Genomic DNA, 23758 nt, shown 5'->3' on the forward strand with positions numbered 1-23758 from the left:
TTACCGCGTGCTTTTTTTTCCCTTTTCAAGAATGGAGTGAAATTTTTTTTAAAAAACAGTTGTCAAGTGGTTAAAGCAAAAACAGATCTGTTGATTGACACTTTGACATGAAACGTCAAAAACGTGCTCCCCAATCAGGCGTGCTCTGTGGCGACTGTTTTGATGAAGAGAATATTTGGGAAGAAAATTGTAAATTGTTTCAAAAGCTTTGCCTAAAGATATTAAGCTAAAGATGTAGTTAAAATAAAAGTCCGAATATGTCTTATGTATATATAAATAAAACGTAATAATAACCGTAACTGACTACGGCACAGGGGTTCATTCCGACGTAATGACGCAAGAACGCTGTGCGCGTGGGGCAAACGTTGAGCTGCGCGCTAAAGGTAGGGTGTTGTTTTCAGCTTTTCTCTCAATTGTCTGCTTCAGGCCGGCCGTTGTTTGTTTTTCTGACGCGAAGCGGTGGGGCGAGCATGTTTTTTATTCTGAGGGGAGGGAGAGAAAGCAGCTGAAGTTAAGGTCGGGCTGAGCGAAGGGTGGTGAGTGGGTGGCTGGCTGGCTGGGGGGGGCGTGGATGTGGCGAGGGCCCGGACGCTGTGTTGTGAGGCGCGGCCGCCATTTTGCGGTGCGCCACCGTGTAATGGACGGTTCGCTCCCTCGACGAGTTTTCCCCCTCCCGCGTCCAGCCATTTCCCCAGGGCGCCAGCTAGAAAAGCGGCACGGTTTGGTTACCCGCAGCAGTAATTTAATGTTATTTATTTAAAGTTTGCATTTGGACTGTGTTGTCTTGTGCTCTCTGATCTCTCATTGATCCTGTTATAATTGCTGTTCTATAGATCTGCGGAATATTCCCACAGATAAATGAATCTCAGGGTTCTATATGATGACACATAAGTACTTGGCTGCTTTCCCACTTCTTGAGGCTGTTGCGTTTCCCCGCAACGCTTACTGTTGCATCACAACTATCCGATCTTTAATTCTGGGTGGCATCACCCCTCACGTTAAAAGCTGTTTCCCCCACTATTTCGCTGCCTGTCATCGTCCGTAGTCAATTGGACAGATTCAGGTTGGTTCGTGTTCTGTGTTTAGGATTGTTTTAAAACTTGATTTCAGTGTTAGCCCTGCAAGTGATCTGTAGTTTGGGCCCTCCATTATATTTAACTCGATTTGGCTAACTCTAAATCTCTTTTCCACTGGAATATCTACAAATCCACTTTTGAATGTATTTAAAACCCGAGACTCGGATTCTGGGGATAGTACCTGATGACGATTTTTTCCCCCACGTTTGTTGTTCTTTGGAACTGTCTAGCGATTCTAGACTAAGTTAGTTAATTCGACCCTAGTTCTTGTGAATGAATATAGGAACTAACTCTTGGGCGCACTTTCCTTACTCGTTCCAGGAATTTGGTTGCTCTGTATGTGCAGATCTGTGCGATCGCATTAGGACTTAGAATCATAATTTTAAATTAGAATTTTCATTACATTTAAAAATTCTTCCTCATGCATGGAAGTCCTTTTTAAAATCAAAAATATTAAGACACTGGCTGTACGCATTAAAATTGTGTTTCTGCAGCACAATCTGGAACTGAAGTAAAGCAGTTTAATCTTGGCCCAAACTTTTTACCTTGGTAAACATTTGCCATCTTAAAATTTTGTGTTATTTGTCAGGCCACGAGGTGTTTATGGATTCTTTTAAATTCTATTAAGTTGTTATCTTCTTGTTCAGTTTGACAGTTTATAATGCCTTTGGTTCTCCAGAGTTTTTATTTGCATTTCAATTGTTCCTATAGATTTTTTTTAAAGTATTCCCACCAGGAAATAAATCACAGAGTTGTAAATCACAGGTACTTTGATAATAAAATTCTTCAGTCCTTGACCTTCCCCACTCACCTGCCTTCACCTATCATCTTCCAGCTAGTCTCTTCCCCTTCCCCACCAGCTTTTTATTCTGGCATCTTCCTCCTTTCTTAGTCCTGAAGAATGCTTTTGGTCTGATGCTGTCTTGACCTGAGTTCCTCCAGTGCTTTGTGTGTGTTGCAATAAAAATTACTTTCAACTTTGAACACTGTTTTGGAAAAGGGCTATTTTTAAAGCCATTTTTAAAAAGTTTTTAATATCTTGATTTTTAGAAACATTGTGCAGCTACAGACCTGATAACTTAACCTTTTTTCTCCAGACGTTTCTTAATTGATCAGAATCGTGCATTCAAATGGAAGAAGATTACATTGTCAGAATTCGTGGGCTTCCATGGTCCTGCACTGCAGATGAAGTGTTGCGATTCTTTTCAGGTTTTGTGAATTTATTCTTAACAGTTCAGCAATTGAAATTTTGGAATCTGAAGTTTGCTCAAAAATTTTAATTGGATGTTTAATATATATTTGGACAGTAATACTGAGATTTTGGACCAATACTGGATGAGGCCTTATGGCCTGTCAAACACCTGATGCTCTGCATTCTCAACAAGTCCATTCTCACTCTTTATTTCTATGTAGCCCAACCATTTTCTCCTATCTTACAAGTTGATTTTTTTTCCATCGACTTTTTTTCCAATCGTACTTGCCAGTAATTATAATTGAAATGGTTCTGGTGGACTGGAAAATTACAAATGTCACTCCACTCTTTAAAAAGGGAGAGATGTAGAAGAAAGGAAATTTTAGGTCAGTTAGTTTGATTTCAATGGTTGGGAAGATGTTGGAGTCCAATATTAAGGATTAAGTTTTGGCTCTTCCTTAGCCAGAGCCTACAGCAGTTTGGTCATCGAGGGAGAGAGGAAGAGGAGAGCCATCTGCAGTACCACCGATGCGGCAGAGAGGGTCTCAAGATGGCTGTGGCTCAAGAGGGGGGAGCCATGGAGTCATGTGTAGCTAGCCATCTGGACACAAGCTGGGGTCTGATCAGCCCCAGCTGGGTCACCTGGAGAAGGGTGTATGATGCTGAAACACCCGATGATTCCAGGAACATCACTGATGATGTGTCCAGAAGTATCAGTAGATGTATGCACACAGTGAGGTTACTTAGAGACAGAAAGTCAGCATCGTTTCCTTAGACCTTGCCTGACAAATCTGTTGGAATTCTTTGAGGAAATAACAGGCAGGATAGACAAAGGAGAGAGTCAGTGGATGTTGATTTCTTGGATCTTCAGAAGGCCTTTGACAAGATGCTGCACGTGAGACTGCCTTAGAAGATCAGAGCCCATTGTATTGTAGGAAAGAGATGGATAGAAGGTTGGTTGACTGGCAGGAGGGAAAGGGTGGGAATAAAGGGGGCCTTTTTTTGGTTGACTGTGAGTGACTAGTGCAGTTCTGCAGGGATAGTTGTTGGGGCTGCTGCTTTTCACATCTCAATGATGAGAGATTGAATTGATGGCTTTGTGGTCAGGTTTGTGCATGATACAAAGGTGGAGGGGCAAATAGTGTTGAGGAAGTTGGGAGTCTGCAGAAGTTCGGACAGATTGGGAGAATGGGCAAAGAAGTGGCTGATAGAATATAGTGTTACGAACCCCGTAACTGGGTTACTTACCAGCAAAGATAGAGATGTCCGTTGGAGTCTGGTGATACTATTTTTAACAGTATTTATTAGTAAAAATACACAAAAAATAATATCAATGCAAATATACAGATAATATATGTCATCAATGCTAAACCTAAAAGTGCGGGTATAATAATAATCAATAAGAAATAAGCTCTATCGTTGTCTAGGGGATAATGAATTGTCCGATGGAAATATAAAGTTTGTTTCAGTTCACACAGGCTGCGGTGTTTGTTTGTCGCTGTGTTGCCATTGTTGGAGAGAGAGATAGAAGAATGGGAACAGTTACCGCTATTGTTTTTGCCAATCTTCCTTTATAATTTCGATCCGTTGGTGTCACGTTGTTGTGGCCGTTCAAGTATGACCTCTCCTTTAGCTAAACCGTTCTTCCGTGATGAGCCCGCCACCCACGCAAGGGAGGACACACACGAGCTCTCACCGGCTTTCGCTATAAAACGCTGTCACTGGATTTCTAGCGTTTCTCTTGGTGCATCTGAGGGGTGTTCCCCAGACCCGACTTTTATCCTTGCTCACGGGGTCTCAGATGTCAATCAGGTTGGGATGATGCAATCCCTCAACCAGACCACTCTGGCTGTCCCCTGAGGGGTTTCAATGAATAGTGCAGTACTCAATACACAATTCCTTCTCCAAGAGACAATAGTAATCACTGGTTCCATTCCGCTTTTGTTAGGAGACATTCCACTACCTTGTGTATTCTGCGTTGTCTATAACAACTGCCTTTTCTGTTATCCTGCGTCTCTCTCTCATTACTGACATGATGTGTATCTCTCTCATTTCCTGGGTATCAGACCCGAAATAATAGCGATCTTGCGATTCTCAAAAAGGAGGGGGCGACTTTGCACCCTTCGGCCCATCAGAGTTGCTCCACATTCGTAACAATAGCATAGGGAAGTATATGGTTGTGCACTTTGGTAGAACGAACAAAGGCGTAGACAGTTTTCTAATCGGAGACAGTCAAAGGTGCAGAAGGACTTGGGAGTTCTTATGCAAGATTCCCTGAAGATAAACTTGCAGGTTGAGTCGATAGTAAGGAAAGCAAATGCAATGTTAGCACTCATTTTGGGAAAAGTAGAATATAAAAGCAAGGATGTAAAACTTTGGGCTTCATAAGGCATTGGTCAGCGTGTACTTGGAGTATTGTGAGCACTTTTGGTCCCATATCTAAGAAAGGGTATGCTGCCATCCAGAGGAAGTTCATGAAATGAACCTGGGGATGAGGAGCATTTGATGGCTCTGAGCCTGTACTCGCTGGCATTCTGTAAGAATTGTTGGGGGGGGGAGGGGGGTCCTCATTGAAACCTGTTGAATGTTGAAAAGCCTGGATCGAGTAGACGTAGAGAGGATGTTTCCTGTAGTGGAGGAGTCTAGGACCTAAAGGCACAGCTTCTGAATAGAAATACATATCTTAGAGTAGTGGTGATGAGGAATTTCTTTAGCTAGAGGTTAATGAATCTGTGCAATTCATTGCCACAGACAACTGTGGATGCCAAGTTATTGGGTATATTTAAGGAGGATGTTAATGGGTTCTTGTTTAGCAAGGGCATCAAAGGTTCTGGAGAGAAGGCAGGAGAATGGGGTTGAAGGGAGTAATAAGTCAGCCATTATGGGATGGCAGAACAGACTTGGGCTGAATGGCCTAATTCTGCTCCTATGTTTTGTGGTCTTATTTTTCTCCGTTTTACAACTATCTGCAACCTTTGGTTGTATATTATGACTATATTCAGTATTAGAGGCCAGCAGGCTGGTTAATAACCAATATTTGTGTAGATTCAGAATTTCCATAATGACCTTTGCTTTTGATTTTTTTTACTCCAAATGCTATTTGATGTTTTATCTTGTTTCCATGTTGCCTTTTCCTAAAATCACAAGCCTGTAATTCATTGTTTACAGATTGCAAAATATTGAATGGAACTGCTGGGATACATTTCACTTATTTGAGAGAAGGCCGTCCAAGTGGAGAAGCTTACATTCAGCTAGAATCTAAGGATGATATAAAATGTGCCCTTGCAAAAGATCGAGAAAGCATGGGGCATAGATACATTGAAGGTAAGCTTATCTTAAGTTGAAGGCTTGCCAAAGCCTAAGCTCAAGTGTTTCATTTACTGAATTCCTTGTGCTTAATGAAGTAATGAGTGAAACAATATTTCTGTTTTGACACATCAGTAAATACTTGAGTGCTGTGGGACTATTGTTTATTTCAATGATCTGACTGTTCTCCCATTTTCTAAATTCCATGACGTTTTCCTAACTTTCACTAGATCCAGTTCATCCTTCTATACTCTTTGACCTACAGTGGTTTCTGCATATTTAGTTTGAATCCAAAACTTACTTTAAGATAGCTCTTGCCCCTCCTTTCTTTACCTTTTCCAGCCCAAGGGGCTGCTAGATGAATAATGTCTCCATTTCTAGCCTCAATGCCTTTCATTCTGCTGGGAGAATTTTTTTTGCGTGGGGGGGGGGCGCGGTGGAATGATTGTCCATATATATCAAGATTAATTTAGACGACAGGCTTCTATGTTGTTTAAACCCTGTTGTTTTAATCTAATGTTCTCTTTTTAGATAGATAGATAGATAGATACTTTATTCATCCCCATGGGGAAATTCAACTTTTTTTCCAATGTCCCATACACTTGTTGTAGCATAACTAATTACATACAAAACTTAACTCAGTAAAAAACTATTATATGCATCTAAATCACTATCTCAAAAAGCATTAATAATAGCTTTTAAAAAGTTCTTAAGTCCTGGCGGTAGAATTGTAAAGCCTAATGGCATTGGGGAGTATTGACCTCTTCATCCTGTCTGAGGAGCATTGCATCGATAGTAACCTGTCGCTGAAACTGCTTCTCTGTCTCTGGATGGTGCTATGTAGAGGATGTTCAGAGTTATCCATAATTGACCGTAGCCTACTCAGCGCCCTTCGCTCAGCTACCGATGTTAAACTCTCCAGTACTTTGCCCACGACAGAGCCCGCCTTCCTTACCAGCTTATTAAGACGTGAGGCGTCCCTCTTCTTAATGCTTCCTCCCCAACACGCCACCACAAAGAAGAGGGCGCTCTCCACAACTGACCTATAGAACATCTTCAGCATCTCACTACAGACGTTGAATGATGCCAACCTTCTAAGGAAGTACAGTCGACTCTGTGCCTTCCTGCACAAGGCATCTGTGTTGGCAGTCCAGTCTAGCTTCTCGTCTAACTGTACTCCCAGATACTTGTAGGTCTTAACCTGCTCCACACATTCTCCATTAATGATCACTGGCTCCATATGAGGCCTAGATCTCCTATTTCCGCATGTTTGTGTAACTGGTGCCTTGTGATTGTGGATGAGGTGCTGGCTGTTATAAAAAGGCATCATACTATTTATCTGCTGTTTAAATATGGGGGAATATGTAATGGAATTTAATTACAAAGGAAAATGATACATGTACTTGCATACATTAGTGACCCAGCTGGAAACCTGAGATGTTTCTGTTAAAACAACTGCAACTGTGGCCTGTGAGTACCTCAGGATTTGGCATACGTTCTGAACGCTTATTGAATAATTAGTTAATTTGCAATACATTGCAAAAGAATTGAAAATGGAAATGCCTATTGCAGAGTCTAGTGGGGAGGAGGGCTTATGAATGATTATACAATCTGTATTTAACCTTCAGAGAACCTAGATTTTAGCTAGCCCCTTGCTCACCTCTATAATAAAATATTCAAATGTTTCGATCATTTAAGCAGCTGGTATTGAAATCATAAATTAAGTAAGGTTCAATTCAAGTTTGGGTGTACATGTCAATAGAATTAGCTTTTGCACTGGTGGTGGGATGAGTAATAAAAGTTGTCTGTAGATGGAGTGTGATATTTACTTGATCCCATTGAACTTGTTTGGCACAGGTGCAGGAAAGGATTGTTGGTGAAATGGAAAATTCCAAGTATAGATTTTAGTCTTGAGCTGTTCAATATAGATAAAAATCAATGTTTGAACATTGTCAGATGAATCTTAGCATTATAAATCATGCATAAATATTTGATAGATTTTAAACTTGTAAGGATTTATTTTCTATGCTAAATGTATTTGCTGTCTGTTAGACAAATGTAATGTACACTAAAATGGGAATGCTTGGATCGTTGATTCAGACATAGTTCTTGTCATTGCAAAGAATAATTTGTTTAGATTTCAGTATTTCAATTTGTATTTGCAGTCTTTGAGACTAAAGCCACCGAAATGGACTGGGTGCTAAAGCACGTTAACCCATGTCAGACAGAATCAACAAGTGATGGAACTGTACGCCTTAGAGGCTTACCATTTGGATGCAGCAAAGAGGAAATTTTACAGTTTTTTACAGGTACTTATTGTTTATTTCCTCCAGTATTGGAACGCAGTATGTTTGGACATGGGGTTTAAATGTCATAATGTTAAAGCAGATTTTTTAATGGGAAAGGATTGGGAATGTTCATAAATGGCTATTCATAAGCTGTGCAATAATTATCAATGTTTGGTGTAGATGTACAAGGCTTATTCAGTGTTGTATCAGTTTTGGAGGGGGGGTGGGATGGGATAGTGAAGCATTATCATCTTTACTCCATAGTGTGGCACATAATATTGGGCACAAGGGTTTTTATTTGAATAGGATTCCTAAAATTCACAATTTATTGCAGTGATTTACAAAGAAGACACTTTTTGTTGTCTTGGCAACGTTTTATGCTATTGGCATAAATGTGTGGGCTAAAGAACAAGATTTGGGATGTATAGTAGAACAAAGCCCACAAGTTAGCTTAGTTCCAGCAAGAAGTATTGGACCATGTTTCTAAGGCACATTTGTATTTTACAGTGGAGTATTAAGTTATTTTTGGAAGTATAGGTTTGATTCATTGCCTAAATGGTAACTTAGTTTCTTTGGTGTAATTGGGGCCAATATCACAAAATTGAATCATTGCTTTTCCATGCCTCCATTTAAAGATGTTCTGATTTCTGAAATATCAATCCTTGAGTCCAGTATTGTGAGCCAATAGTGTCTTAATATTAATTGAAGGAATACTTTAGAAAACTATGCCCATTATGTTAATTTTTCAACAGCATTGCCTAAATGTATTTTGCAGGGCAGAATTCTATACTTCACTTTACCAACTACATCCAACAAATTCAGGCTTGTACCACTTTATATATTGATAAACATTGGTAGTTTAGAATTAATACTACAATGCAAGCCATAATTTGAACATGGTGCTGTTATTCTAAACTATTCCTTCTCAAGTGTTAGTCCAGTTAAGGTTTGGGTCACTTGGTACAGGCAGTACAGTAGTGCTAAAATTTGAAATCTAAAGAGTTGCACTGAAGGATAGTAGATGCAGTTGTGTGTCTGCAGTCCTGAGCATTTACAAACCCAGCTTTGCCAGTGTAGGGCAAGTGTCTACCAAATGTTGGGCACTTACTCTGAACAGAGGAAATGTAAACTGGGATAATGCACTTCTAGCTGTCTGCTACAGAGATGCATTGAATGTTCCCTCAACCCTTCAAGCTTGTGCCAAAGTGGGGAAGCTCAAAAGGGATGATTATACAGTGGTTCTCTCTTAGCTTAGATTCTTGGTTTACAACTTATCCTTTCGAAAAGAATGTAACATTTTACTTTGCTGCTGATGTCTCAGTTACTGTCTGTGAAGAATTTTTACGGGATGAACAGACTGAAGTAATAACAAAAAGTAGTATTAGTCAGACATTTTTGACAACTGGTGGACTATCTAAGTTCTTCCAGGAGTGTTGCAAAGCTTTTGTTCTTTCCCCCTCCTCCTCCTGAAAGTGCCAACCATTGTGAGTTAAGTTTCATGTCGGTGGTTCTTTACTCATGTGGTTACATTTCAGGTGCAAAACGATCAGTAAATATTTTCAACCAGTGTGATATAGCAAAGCGCTACTTGCAGTACCATAGAGATAGATAACTGGGTGGTAAGAGTAGGAATTGTGGCATAGAAGTGGTGATTTAACGGAGACCGGTAATGACAAATTGGCTTTTTGGGGCTGGGTGACTCAGCAGGCGATTGATTGCTTCTACAAGCTGCCATGCAGTTATTTTAAGATGTTGGGTGGTTTAGTTCAGTTAAACATTTTACTGAAATTATTTTAATCCTAAATAAATGCTAGGCAAATCAGTTAGATGAGCAAGTAAATATGGTTGGGGCAGTAGTCAAGTCACATGATTATTGAGCTGGTAGCTTGTTTAATCCTTCTTGTTTCTTCACATTCAGTAACTTGCAGCTGACAGTATAAATGAACACTTGTATTTAAAGACCATGCTAAATTTATCTTGACACAGTTTGCTTGGTAAATGCATTCACTATCTGTATGATGCTGATTATGTAAAGCAAATGGATCTGGATTGGGTTTATTGTACAACCCTAAGAAGCAAACCTTGATGCCTTTAATTTTGAAATGATTAAAAAATTCAGTTACTCGGTATGGAATTAATGTGTGATGGTTTAATTTCTGAGGTCCATTCCAGTTGGGTATCATTGACCTATTGGTGTCATTGTGAGCTAGTTTCAAATCTCTAATACTGGAATTTGATTGCTCACAACCAGATAAAATTGTCTAGTTAATGATTTTGTTTAATCCAAAATCAACTATGAGCAGGAGTACAGAAACTCCACTTAGGTTTCACTCCGTCTCACGCGACCCTGATTTACTATTCGTTCACCGTATTGAAATCCTTGAACTTCATCCAGCAGCAGAGTAGTCTGCTGCAGTGCAAGCTGAATGCCATTGCCTTGGTAGCAGTGTGACACAAATACTGGACTTGATGTATTCTTTCTTCCTATTTTTTTAATACACATTAATCACCTCTTTTATGAACTTTTATTTGTTGTTTAGGTTACTCAAACATTTGTTAATGTAATGTTAAAAGTCAGCTGGAGTATTGCAAGGACGGTGTCTTTGCAGGCATATAAATTAAACCATGTCCCATGTTCTATTGGGGTAAGATTAAACATCCACATTCTGTGCATGCCTGTTTTTAATTGGAATCCTGTATTTATCTTTGCTTTATTTAAACAGCATTATACTGCCTCTTGCCTCTTTAGTCAATTCTGATATCCGTACTCGCCATTTGATATGCTGTAGTATGTGTATAAGAGTAGGAATGTTTCAATTTTTAATATTGTTCCCCTTGTGGGGTATTTGTCCTTGGGTTGAAGGGTTGGAAATCGTGCCAAATGGGATAACATTGCCGGTGGACTACCAGGGGAGAAGCACGGGGGAAGCCTTCGTGCAGTTTGCATCAAAGGAGATAGCTGAAAAAGCACTGGGGAAACACAAGGAAAGAATAGGGCACAGGTGGGGATGGACGGAAGGGTGGCTGATATGTCTTTAAGCCCACTTGTTCAGGTTACAGAATTCATTCATTCTTGAAGAGAAAATAGTGAAACCACCCACATGCCTTTGGAAAACAGTGGGACTCAACTGATTTTTCTGAATTGTGTAAAGATGTCCTAAACTGTAGGTCCCTCAGAGTTGAAAGTTAATGGTAAATGTAATCTGCCAGAATTTATACTTGTGTATTTTTAATTTTCAATATTAAACTTGTATAATTTCAGAGATCCAGAGGGCTCTACAGTTTAGGATTATCATAGATATGAACACTAAAATTTCGATGGTTTAAATTTGATTTGATTTTTAAATAATTTTGTTACATTTGGATTAACTAAATTACATAAAATTACATTTTTTGTAACATTTACAAACCATTATGACATTGCAAAACTTCTGTTTTCTCATTTTAGTGCATGAAACGCACAGCACTGCAGGCTTTAGTCATCATTTAACCTATGGGAAGGTGATGACTAGACAGCTTGTTGATTTGCATTCAGTTCAACTGGAGAATGCAATGTTTCATTGGATTGAAATCAGTTTTTGAATTTGTACTTAAGCGTCGGTGCTAATGCCCAATTGATGAAATTCATCACATTTCCTTATGTGTACTTCGCAACCTTGCACTAAGCTTTGTTTGAAGCAAAATGTCTGACTTGGTGCTTAACACAACTTGGGAGTCTCATCACATTTGTGTTGCTAGGCCTGGTTTGTTTGTGGCCAAACTAAATTGGTCACAACATTAACATTCATATTTTTAGAGAGGGACGTGAAATTTTCATAATGATTTTTAAAATTTGAGTAGAACTCTGAACAGTTGAGGCTTATTAGAAACAACACAACAGCCTTTCCTGCAACCGTCAGTTTGAGTGTAGCTGATATTGCAATGCATCTATGGAGAGTAGTGTTAGAACATGGAGCATTTCAGCACAGTACAGGCCCTTCAGCCCATGATGTTATGCTGACCTTTTAACTTAAGATCAATTGACTTCAACTTTTTCTGAATGTCCAGCTGATGAATTGCTCCCAGATTTCTGACTTGCAATTTGAAATTGGCTACAATACCATTGGAGAATATACTTGCTCTCTTTGGTTTTAAGTGCATCTTGTTTATTCATGAAATGTCTATCACAAGGGCCATATAGAACAAAAGTAGGGAAGCATTGCCAGTGAGCTTTTATGTCCTTGCAGGTGCAGTTACCTTGAACTTAGTGGAAAAGATGGTTCATTTCGGTTGATTCACAAGACAAAGGGTGTTGTCTTAGGAGGAAAACTGTAAACTTGGCCTGTACACTCACATTTAGAAGAATGCAAGGTGGTCTTGTTATTTCTGGGTGCCATAGCACAATAGGTATAAAGATAATACCTCAAGGAGGCAATGTAGGGTTTGCTGGAATGGTCTTGGGGTGGGGTGGAAGGACCACTAAGCCGACAAATTCTTTGGGAAATGCTTCCAACAGTTTATAGACAGACATTCAAAAACAAGAGTTTGTTGAACCACAGAACTAAAGATTGTTGGGGTTGGTTAGTAAAGTGGACAATAGTGGTCACCAACCTTTTTAAGCCCAAGATCCCTTACCTCTACCTTAGTAAAAGGCAAGATCGACCCCAGATCAATTAGTTACACGCATGCACACCGCGGCAGAAAAGACCATAAGTAAAACCCTGCAACCCAGAAGTAGAAATAATGTATAAACACCAGGGGTGCCCACCCTTTTTTTGCACCACAGACTGGTTTAATATTGACAATATTCTTGCAGACCGGCTGATTGGGGGGGGGGTTTAAACAAGACTGGAATACAGTGATACTCGAAGCAGATTCCTTCTGTCCAGTCTATTCTGCAATTTAGTTTTCGCGGCTCTCAGCACTTAGCTTCTGTCCCGCGCTGCTCACGTTTATTCTGCTGAAAAAACTCAATGGGTTTGTCTCTTAAGTGCAGGGTGCTTGGAGTCAAGGTGCTGAAGCAGTTTTGAGGGCTTCATTGCCTCATTAGACAGCCTCTGGGCCCAAACTCCAGCTTCCCACCCGCCTGCCACCTTGGCCAGATGCGGTTGGTCGTGGGTTGGGTGAGAGGACAAGGTCAAGGCCAGAGGTCCCCATGTCGGGGCCGCGGCGGTCGCAATCTGGAGAGAGAGAGCGACCAAGCGAGGAGTGCAACAGGACGCGTGCCCACCCCCCACCCCCCAATAGGATCTATCAGCCGACAAAAGTTTGTTTCAGTAGATTGCAGCGAGGTAGCTGCTTTGATACCTACGAAACACTAATTAGGTCGTCTGCGAATATTTTAGCACTGGATTCCCCACGAACATTTGGTGTGTTAAATCGGTTTAGAGGCAGCGCTCCAGGCCAGTAGCGACAGCACTTACCGCCGGCCGCTCGAGGCCAACCATTGATCCCTAGCGCAAGGGTGTCTCTGCGTTTAGGCAACTGATGACCTCGCATGGGTTCAAGTTCAACAGTGAGCGTGATGGAATGAGGAAAGGTGCAGCTGACTCTATTGTTTCCTCGCAGCCCAGTGGTTGGGGACCACTGAAGTACACTCTGTGCACTACACGCATGCGCACTGGGCAGAAAGAATGGAACTAAAACCCTGCAACCTGGAAGCAATCTCTCAACAGTATTTGTGTATTTTTTTTTTTTTTTCGGGATCTACTGGGAAAGTCTCAAAGATCGACTAGTTGAACGCAATTGACGGGTTGGCGACCACTAGTGGACAATCATCAGAGCAGCCATAATCATATTAAGTGGTGAAGAGTGCTTAATGGCCTTCACTTGTGTGACTTTCATTAACCTTGAGTGGATTTCTTCTTCTGTCTTTAAGAGCACACGTGCCTCTTAAATCCACCTCTAATTTTCAATTTAGCTATTCACTCCCTTGGTTCCAATGTGTTATAACAAGTCAGACATTTAATCTAATAGATTTATTGTTAAAGGAAATCAGCTATTTTTATGGCTATTGTATTTATTCAATATAAATATTAACCATGCTAAGACAAAGTAGATTGATTGCTCTGGTGAAAAGTTAACCATGTTTTCACTTTCCATCTAATTAACAAGTCTGTTACTGATCTTGAATGTTCCAAGATCTCTTATTTCCACTTGAATGTTGTAAATGATGAGCACCTTTTAAAAAATTTCATAACTTCTGTTAACTAATGCTAAGTGTCATTAGTTTATCACACACAATCTGAAAATATAGTAATGCCACAAACTGGGAGTCAAGTATACTTTATCTTGAACCATGTTGGTACGACATTCTAGATGGTTTCTGTAATGAAGAATGACAAGGACTATCCACTTGAATTGGGGACAAGATTTTTTTTTCTAATGTTAAGTGTGCACGTTGAGAATATTTTGTAGTTGTGATTTATTGTCAATTTAAAAGTGGGCTAGGGCAACGTAGCCAAAAATGAACAATGGGAGTTTTGTGATTCTTTTCACCAGAGAAATCCACAGTCGTGCCATTAACATTGTAACTCAGTTTTTAAGATGTCATAACCCCAAGCTAATAATATTAATTGTGGCTGTTCAGGTATATTGAAATCTTCAGAAGCAGTAGAGGGGAGATTCGAACTTATCAGGATCCTCCAAGAAGGTTTATGGGACAACGTCCAGGGCCCTATGACAGACCAATGGGTGGAAGAAGTGGCTATGGTGGTCCAGGTCCGATGAGAGGAGACATGTATGACCGTACACGGCGGAGCTCTGTATATGGTGGTGGTAAGTGATTTTTTTTATTTAGTATGTTACAAATTAATGCTGTGTTAATTATCAATCAGCTTGAGTTTCATTTTGTGTGAATTTACTCCTGTTAGCTTGTGCCTCTAGAATTCATGTGCTGTTTATGTCTAGGCAAACAAGATGCTCTCTAATTGGGTCTTCACCACTCACAGGTTTTCAGTAATATCTTAAAGGACTTTTAGTTCCACAACTTATTTTTAGGTCATATTGTAAAATGTAGCTTTTATTCTAGGTTATGGCAATTTCGAGGACTATGGTTATAATGATGGTTATGCTTATGGATATGGTTATGGACGTGATGGATTTGGACACAATATGAGAGGAGTTGGAATGATGGATAGAGGTATGAAACTCAGTTTGGCTTTTTTCCCCAGTAGGTACATTGAAGCATATAGTTATATAAAGTTATATGAATATGGAGTTATACATATATCATGAGATGGGAATAGGTCTTTTAGCCCACACTAGCCATTATTTATAATCCTGTGTTATTCTCCATCTTCAACTACTCCATAAGAGTGGCAATTTACAACTGGCCAAAGAACCTACCAACTGGCTTGCCCTTGCATTGTGAAAGCAAAGCAGTGAATGAGAAAGGGCACTGGAAGTTAGGATTGCTGGAGCTGGGGGTGATGCGATGGCAGCAGCTCTACTAGTTGCATCATACTAGATTAGCCCAAAGTGAAACTTGCATTGTTTTATTAAATTTTGGGCTTTATGAAAAGTTCTTTCAAAGAATAAATTAGTTCATTACTCTAAGGGTCTTAAAGAAATTTAAAACAGTATTAACACAGTACAGGCCCTGTAGCATGACGGAAATGCTCCTCTCTGGAGACCTGCATGGGTATAATTGATTATTTGATTTGTACTTTTAATTTGTTGCATTATATGTTAAATTTGTTTGCTTTACATCCTGAGTTTAGTCCCTCATGTTTCTATTAATGTTGAAAATTTACAGGGATGGGTAACCGTGGTTATGGTGGAGCAGGAGATGCTAGCCCACTTTATCAGAATGGTGCAGGTCATTATGTACACATGAGAGGATTACCATTTAGAGCTACAGAAAGTGATGTTGCTGATGTAAGTGGAATTTTGAGAATTGTATTCCTCACTAAATTTAACCTAAATTTGAAATGATTAGGAAGAGTCTCATTACCTTTGTTATCTGAGTGTTTTATTTCCCAAATAGATACACCTGTGACTTTTTTAAACAAAAAAAGTAGAAAAGAAGCACTAAAACTAAGTTTTCATCTGAAACAACTCAAGCTGAATTTTGGTGGAAGCCCTTGTCATGTCAAGCAACCACAACCCAGAACATGACTCTAGCACTGATATGTAAATTGGTCAGCTCTTAAGCTGAGTTTTGAAGTATTGTATTGTTTTATGCTTGGCTAAGAATGTTAACTGGCAGTTCCTTGAGCACTGGTGATAAGAATGATTTCCTTTAACTTAGAATAGTGGTCCCCAATCACCAGAGCTGCAAAGCATGTGCTACTGGGTCACAGGGAAACAATGCAGCCTGGCAGCACGTGCTTTGGAGTGGTGGTGGCACCAGTTCCTTGAGCATTGATGGTAAGAATGATCTCCTTTAACTTAGAACAGTGGTTGGGGATCACTGACTTAGAACATTGAAATTTACAGCACATTACAGGCCCTTCGGCCCATAATGTTGTGCCAACCATGTAACCTATTCTGGAGACTACTTAGAATTTCCCTGGAGCATAGCCCTCTATTTTTCTAAGCTCCATGTACGTATCTAAGAGGCTCTTAACAGACTCTATTGTATCCGCTTCCACCACTGCTGCTGGCAGTGCATTCCACGCACCCACCACTATCTTGGTGAAAAACTTTTCCTTGACATCCCCTCGGTACCTGTTTCCAAGCACCTTAAGCTATGCCCCCTCATGTTAACCATTTCAGCCCTGGGAAAAAGACTCTGGCTATCCACACTATCAATGCCCCTCTTATGCACCTTGATCAGGTCAATTCTCATCCTTTGTTGCTCCAAGGAGAAAAGGCCAAGTACATTCAAATTATTCTCATAAGGTACGCCCTCCAAACCAGGCAACATCCTTGTAAATCTTCTCTGCACTCTTTATAGTATCCACACCTTTCTTGTGAGGTGACCAGAACTGAACACAGTACTCCAAGTGGGGTCTGACCAAGGTCTTAAAGAACTGTAACATTACCTCACAGCTCTTGAACTCAATCCCACAGTTGATGAATGCCAAAACATCATACACTGCCTTAACACTGTCAACCTGTGCAGCAGTTTTGAATGTCCTGTCAACAAGATCGCTCAGATCCTCCACACCGTCAAGAGTCTCGCCATTTATATTATATTCTGTCGTGGGTGGGAGTAACCATTACTTGTTGACAATTATCACTTCTATTTCCCAATAGTTCTTTTCACCACTGATTCCTGTAAAGATCAACTTTGAATATGGCTCAGATGGGCGCCTGACTGGAGAAGCTGATGTTGAGTTTGCTACTCATGAAGATGCTGTTGCAGCCATGTCTAAAGACAAAGCACATATGCGTGAGTAATTTGTCTAGTTCTGTAAGTGCATATCTGATCAAACATTATCAAAGGTATATTGTGCTTAAATGTGATCAACATCAACTTGGACATACTATCTTGAGGAGCAGCAGCCTTTAATCTATATAACCTGTCATCTAAGGTTTATTAATGAAAATTAGACTAGTGCTGCATATCTGATTTTAGGTTCTTTGGTTGTAAAATCTGTACCTTGTAGATTCAGTTTTAGTTTCTATTTTGTGCATTTGGTCCACTGCAACTTTTCTAATACTCTATTGTAAGATGTTAATATTCAAATTTGTGCTAATTAATTTTGACTACATTGTTCATACTGAAACTGCTGTGTAAGGAGAAATTGTGCATTATTTATTGTTTTTTTTCAGAGCATCGATATATTGAGCTTTTCCTCGACTCCACTGCCAATATGGGAAGTGGCTTTGGTGGCTATGGAGCACATAGAATGGGTGATATGGGTATGGATCAATATGGAGGTGATTATCAGTTTTGACTTGATTTCTAACTTCATCATTTAACTTAATTTGGTAAAACGTGAAGGTTTTCAATAACTGTCCATTAGATAAGTGGTCCTGACAACTAGCACATTAGTAAATGGATGTCTGGAGATCACTGCCAACTTTCTCAAATTGTCAGCTTATTAACATTATTTAGAGGCAGTCAGTTCTTTTCACTGGGTGGTAAACTGGCACAGTGCTTGCTATACCTTCAGGTTTCAAGCACAGGAACACGCAAAAAAATTTGAAAAGCATTAGAATTTGTTGGGCACAGATTTGAATGGGACAGTTATTTTACTGGTTTTAACCAAATATACTTAAATCTTTAGATGACAAATGATAGCTAAAGTATATTTCATTGACATGGCCAATATAAACGTGAGTTTTTGCAGATGCTGGAAATCCACACACAATGCTGGAGAAGCTCAACAGGTCAGGCAGGCAGTGCCTATAAAAGGGAGTAAACAATGATATTTCGGGCCAAGAACTTTCATCAGATCTTGAAGAATGGCCTCAGCCTGAAATGTCGACTATTAAAATGGTATTATTGTCCTCAAGCTTCCTTTTTAACTTAAATGATTTCTGTCATAGTTTTCAAATTAATTCTTTCTAATAAAAATTAAATTTTTGAAGTAAAATTACCAATCTCAGTAATTGAGGGTGTCAATTTTAAGAGGACAGACAGTAAAAGTACAAAAGTAAAAGACAGTAATCCAGCACCCTCAGGGTTGTGCTCTGTTGGTAGATTTTCTAAACTTTGATATTACCCTTGTATACTGCTGTTACAGTAGAATAAATTTACACTGAAACCAATGAGTTTAAAGGGACAATGAGATCCAGGTGCTGAGCCACTTGGTAAACTTGAAAGGTGGTGAAATAGATAGATAGATAGATACTTTATTCATCCCCATGGGGAAATTCAACTTTTTTTCCAATGTCCCATACACTTGTTGTAGCAAAACTAATTACATACAATACTTAACTCAGTAAAAAAATATGATATGCATCTAAATCACTATCTCAAAAAGCATTAATAATAGCTTTTCAAAAGTTCTTAAGTCCTGGCGGTTGAATTGTAAAGCCTAATGGCATTGGGGAGTATTGACCTCTTCATCCTGTCTGAGGAGCATTGCATCGATAGTAATCTGTCGCTGAAACTGCTTCTCTGTCTCTGGATGGTGCTATGTAGAGGATGTTCAGAGTTTTCCATAATTGACCGTAGCCTACTCAGCGCCCTTCGTTCAGCTACCGATGTTAAACTCTCCAGTACTTTGCTCACGACAGAGCCCGCCTTCCTTACCAGCTTATTAAGACGTGAGGCAATGTAAATAAAAGGTGGTAAACTTGAAATGTATTGAAAGGTCAATACATTTTAAAGGTTTACTGGTTGTAGAGGTGTTTAAGAAAGTTAGTTTGTCATGTTTAACTTAAACCAGGTTTGAAAAATGCTACAATGACTGGTTTCCAAAGAGACAAGAAGGAGGGGTCCAGTGTTGTATGCAACAGCATATGTTAGACTAGTGGTCGCCGACCGGTTGATCTTTGAGACTTTCCCAGTAGATCCTGAAATAAATAAATAACCAGACACACAAATACATTATGCCTGATAAACCTTTTGATGGAAATATGTAGTACCTTCTACTTTGGAAAAGGACCACTCAACATCTTCATGCCCAAAAGGAACAACTTTATCTAGGACGATAGAACGATATTCACATACAGAGGTTTTCACTAATGCACACCGGGCAGAAAAGCCCATTAAGGAAAACTCCGCAACCCTGGAAACAATTTCTCTTAACAAACAGCTTTTCATAGCAGGAGTATTGCTAAATTGCCACGATCCTAATTGGTATTAACTTAACTTTATAATGCTCACATTACAACACTTCTCCCCCTTTAAATTCCAGCATTCCCCAAATGTAAAAGAAATGGGAAACAAAAACAGTGGTGTCATTAGCTTGCTTACCTCTGAAACTTATACTAGTGTCTCAGTAACAGTTTACCAATACCAGGAAAGTTGAGGAGCTGAAATCAGGGTTGAAGGCCCATCAAACATGCTGGTCAGAGGACGTGGATCAACAAGTGTTAAAGGACTTGTCTCTGTGAATATTTTTCACGACAGTTCAATGAATCCCTGGATGTAATGCAAACAGCTCAGCTTAGTGTATTTGTCAGAATGGCTTTCCAGGATTTTACAGCAGAGGACTTGCTCACTTTTTTGCACTTAAAGGAGAGAATGTCGTGGTTTCTCGTGCCCACAAACGACCAGGAGACGCAGAAGATTCTTCAAGAAGGGTTAAACTTTAATTTGCAAATCAAAGCTGAGACAGTCATTGAGCTAGTCGCTGATTGCCCACCGATCCTTGTACACAGCATTTTTTATAGCAATCTCCTGGTTTAGTTACATTAGCATATCGGTCTACAGTTGCTTATCACAAGTACATCAGCCACTATTGTTTCTACCCATTAACTTAATCTACATCTCTTAGCTACCTCATTAACACACCATTATAATCTACATCTCTTAGCTACCTCTCATTAACACACCATTGTCTTCCACATTCTTAAGATTTCATTCTCCTACTAAATTGGATACATGCATAGCAAATAGCAAACACAAAGCTGACTACATAGTTTGGTTACACAGCAAACAATGCAACTTTTATACTCCAATAAGAACAAGAGGTGAGGATATTTACAATGAGTTTTTTAAAAAGTCTGTGAAAATGACATCCCCATTCATAAACTGGTGGCAATTACTATGAGCGGTGTGCACGTTGGTTTTTTATAGCACTGTGCCATAATGATCCTGATTTTCCCGACTTCCTGGATTATCACCGTGTGATTCATCAGCAGACCTTGGCTGGGAAGGTCGTGGACTTTTCTCATGTAATGACACTGGTGGTCAAACTGATAAACCTGATTCGAGCAAAAGCACTTCAGCAAGGCATTATTGGATGAGCTGGATGCTATTATGGCCTGTTTGATATGCTAGTTAGTGTTTTCTTGAATTAATTTGAGAATTTGACAAAAGTATCTTATGTAATTAAAATACAATTAGCCCAAATAAAGGGCCTCAAGTTGGAAGTAAATGATTTAGTAGGTCGATCTTGCCTTTCACTGAGGCTGAGGTAGGGGATCTTGGGCTTAAAAAGGTTGGTGACCACTATGTTAGACTATACACGGGAAAATAAGTCAGTCATGGTGGAGTACACTTGGTGGACTGAATGGCCTAATTCTGTTCCTGTGTTTTATGGTATGCTGAAAGACTTCAGTAGAGAAAGCTAATACTTGATATTTTTTGCATTTGTTAATTGTACTCACAAATAGAATAACTTTATGCAGGGACATTGCTGTTTAAATGGTGTGCATATCAGCAGCTAAATGGTGATTGCTCTTTACTGAAGATAGGGTGAGGATAATCAGGTGTATTTTTCTTGTTATTTCTGACAGGTAATCAAGGAGGCTATGGGCATAATGATCAGGGTATGGGAAATAGCTATGGCAACATGGGAAATAATTATGCGGGCTATGGAAATTCTGCAAATGCACGTGGATATGGTAAGTGAAGTTCTGACTTGAAGGTTGCTTTGGGGAGTTATTGGCTGCCAGTTTTAATAAAACCTTAAATAGGGATGAAACAATTAACTTCAGAACATTTCATAACCCCTGTACTTTTGCAGGCATTATGTGAATCAAGCTGAACAAGTATGACAATTATGGACAAAGAAATTGATATTTTTAAAACAAGATTTGCTGTTTAAATTACAGGCTATGGTGCTGTGGCAGGAGGATATTCCAGCAATCAGACCATGGGAATGGGTAACGTGGACGCAAACATGGCTGGATGGAGAATGTAAACTGTTAAGTGGTTGGGCTATGAATCAGAAGCTTCAAGAACCCTAGGACTGCCACATAATGAATGACCAATGCAGCAGCACTGTTTTCTTCCAAGCAGTAATATTTTTACTAATAGAGCTACTTTGCAGTTCTTTTTATTTTTTTACAGGTTTTGGTGTAAAAATCTTGAAATATTGCCCAATATTGGGTAACATAATTTGAAGCATCGGGTATTTGACCTGATAGTGAAAGGGAGAAATTTTTGAAATTTTGACTTGAGTAAATGTGGCAAATCAAAGTAAACATCTAGTGCAAAGCTTCTTTTGAACTTGCTTTGTTACTTTAAATCCAACTTGGATCATTTAAAAATTCAAATGGAGCAAGTTGTGTGATTGTATACAATCTTACACTTTGGTACCATTTGATATGTGGTGAGGTTCAGTGGTCTTTTTACATGCAGTCACCAGAAGCTCAACCACTGTAATGTTTAATCTGCTCAGTGTTGTAATGCTGCAATAATGAGCATTTAGTAAACATGACTTTTTTTTTGGAAGTTTATTTTTTACTGTATTGGCCGGTATTGTTCCATGTTCAGTTTGGTTTTTTTTCTTGTCATCCTGTTTACTTTTTGTCTCCATTATCCTCTAGTCATGCAGTCATGGTACTCAGTTGGGTTGAGATGGGGCAGCTCCTGGCCCATTCCATTGCAGGGCTTTCATTCAGTTGTGACTTCCTTGAATGCTCTAATGTTCAAATTGAGCAGGTGTTGAGATATGAGCTGTCACCCATCCAGTTGTTTCAGTGGACTCTTCAGTGTTTAGCATTTGGATTTCAGCAAATGTTTTTACCAACAGTTGCTATGTTAATTTTTTAATGTGTCTGGTTCACTTGGAATTTTAACCTGATTCATTTTTTGATTGTTAGCAATGTAGTTTTAAAAAGAGAACTGTATATTTGTACCTTTCTACAAGAGGTGCTTTTTTGGGTTACTATTGTTTGACAAGTAAAATTCATTGCCTTTGGCACTTCAATGTGCAGTTTCTGAAATGTGCACATTTTGTCAAACATCTGTGAAAGATTACTTACTGTACATTTCTAATGGTAAATATAATAAAGTGTAATTTCAGAACTCTGGCATAGCCAATGTCTGTTCATGGTGTGAAAAGGAAAATTGCTCTAGTGAACTGGTTATGGTTCTACGCAAAAGTTTGCACAGGGAATCTTCTGCACTTTGTCATGGTGAAACTGGCACAGCTTGTGTGGCAACACTATCTGCACAAATTTAGTGCTTGCTTTGGGGAGGGGGGCTTGCAAATTTTGGAGATTCACTCATGGAAGTGATTTTGGATTTGGGGATTGATTTGGCAGTAGTAAATAGAGGAACCTAAGGGTTTCTTAAGGGACTAATTTTTAAATGGTGGTGGCAATGGGTTATTTATCCTTTTGAGCCTGTTCTAGTTACCATTATGACCAGGGCTGTTCTGAATATATTAAAGCCACAACAATCACTTTATAACTTTGAAATTTTGCTCCATATATCAACACTCTCAAGCTTTACCGCCCATTTAAATGCTTTTGCTATGGTGTTTGAGCTTAAACTATTATAATAAATGTACGTGGTGATGGTTGCTCCTGGAGTACTAGGGGATCAGAATTGTCCTATTGTAAAATTGGATGCCTTCTTAGAGCTTATAAGAATGAGAGATTATTGAAACCTTTAAGATCCCAAGGAGGTATAATGTGTAAATGCCTGAAGATCAACCCTTGGTGGGAGAACCATGAAATATAGTTTGTATAACGACTTTAGAGGCTGGTGAATCTCGAATTCTGATACCTGGAAGGCTGTTAATTAAAAGATCAATGAATTGAGGGCTAGAGGGATCCAGCACAGGAGGAGGAGGCTTGGTGGGAAATTCAAAAGGACAGATGAGGTGGAAACTAATTTCCTCCTCCTGTTTAACTGCATATTCCCAATTGCCAGTGATCACATCTGACTTCTTACCAAAAAGAAATTGGGGCATGGTGAGCTGTGTAGCCAGAGGTGGAGACTGGTGGCGTAGCAGTTAGTATGATGCTATCACGGCTCAAAACTTTGGAGTTCAATTCCAGCACCAGCTGTAGGGAATTGGTACATTTTTCCCATTACCATGTGGGTTTCCACAGGTGCTCTGGTTTCCTCCCACAGTCCAAAGTCATACTGTTTAATAGGTTAATTGTTCATTGTAAAA

At 39.4% G+C, this 23758-nt stretch overlaps 1 protein-coding gene across 5 annotated transcripts; it reads left to right on the forward strand.

Annotated features, from left to right (window-relative positions):
• The first annotated feature begins 280 nt into the window (after nucleotides 1-280).
• LOC140735212 (heterogeneous nuclear ribonucleoprotein H-like) lies at nucleotides 281-22659 on the forward strand. Of its 5 annotated transcripts, none has more exons than XM_073059995.1 (13): nucleotides 412-459; nucleotides 834-1063; nucleotides 2174-2285; nucleotides 5437-5592; nucleotides 7740-7883; nucleotides 10726-10864; nucleotides 14431-14618; nucleotides 14872-14982; nucleotides 15598-15719; nucleotides 17043-17178; nucleotides 17562-17669; nucleotides 21144-21251; nucleotides 21462-22659. In XM_073059995.1, the coding sequence occupies exons 3-13, from the start codon at nucleotides 2207-2209 to the stop codon at nucleotides 21548-21550; spliced, it is 1380 nt and encodes a 459-aa protein (XP_072916096.1). In that variant the 5' UTR covers nucleotides 412-459; nucleotides 834-1063; nucleotides 2174-2206; the 3' UTR covers nucleotides 21551-22659. The 5 variants fall into 5 exon arrangements, with proteins under 5 accessions (XP_072916114.1, XP_072916096.1, XP_072916132.1 ...); XM_073060003.1 differs by lacking the exon at nucleotides 412-459 and adding an exon at nucleotides 1788-1841 and having other exon boundaries at nucleotides 753-1063; XM_073060013.1 differs by lacking the exons at nucleotides 412-459; nucleotides 834-1063 and adding an exon at nucleotides 281-383.
• Nucleotides 22660-23758: the final 1099 nt, after the last annotated feature.

The sequence above is a fragment of the Hemitrygon akajei genome, chromosome 1, assembly GCF_048418815.1.
Source record: "Hemitrygon akajei chromosome 1, sHemAka1.3, whole genome shotgun sequence".
Lineage (NCBI taxonomy): Eukaryota > Metazoa > Chordata > Chondrichthyes > Myliobatiformes > Dasyatidae > Hemitrygon > Hemitrygon akajei.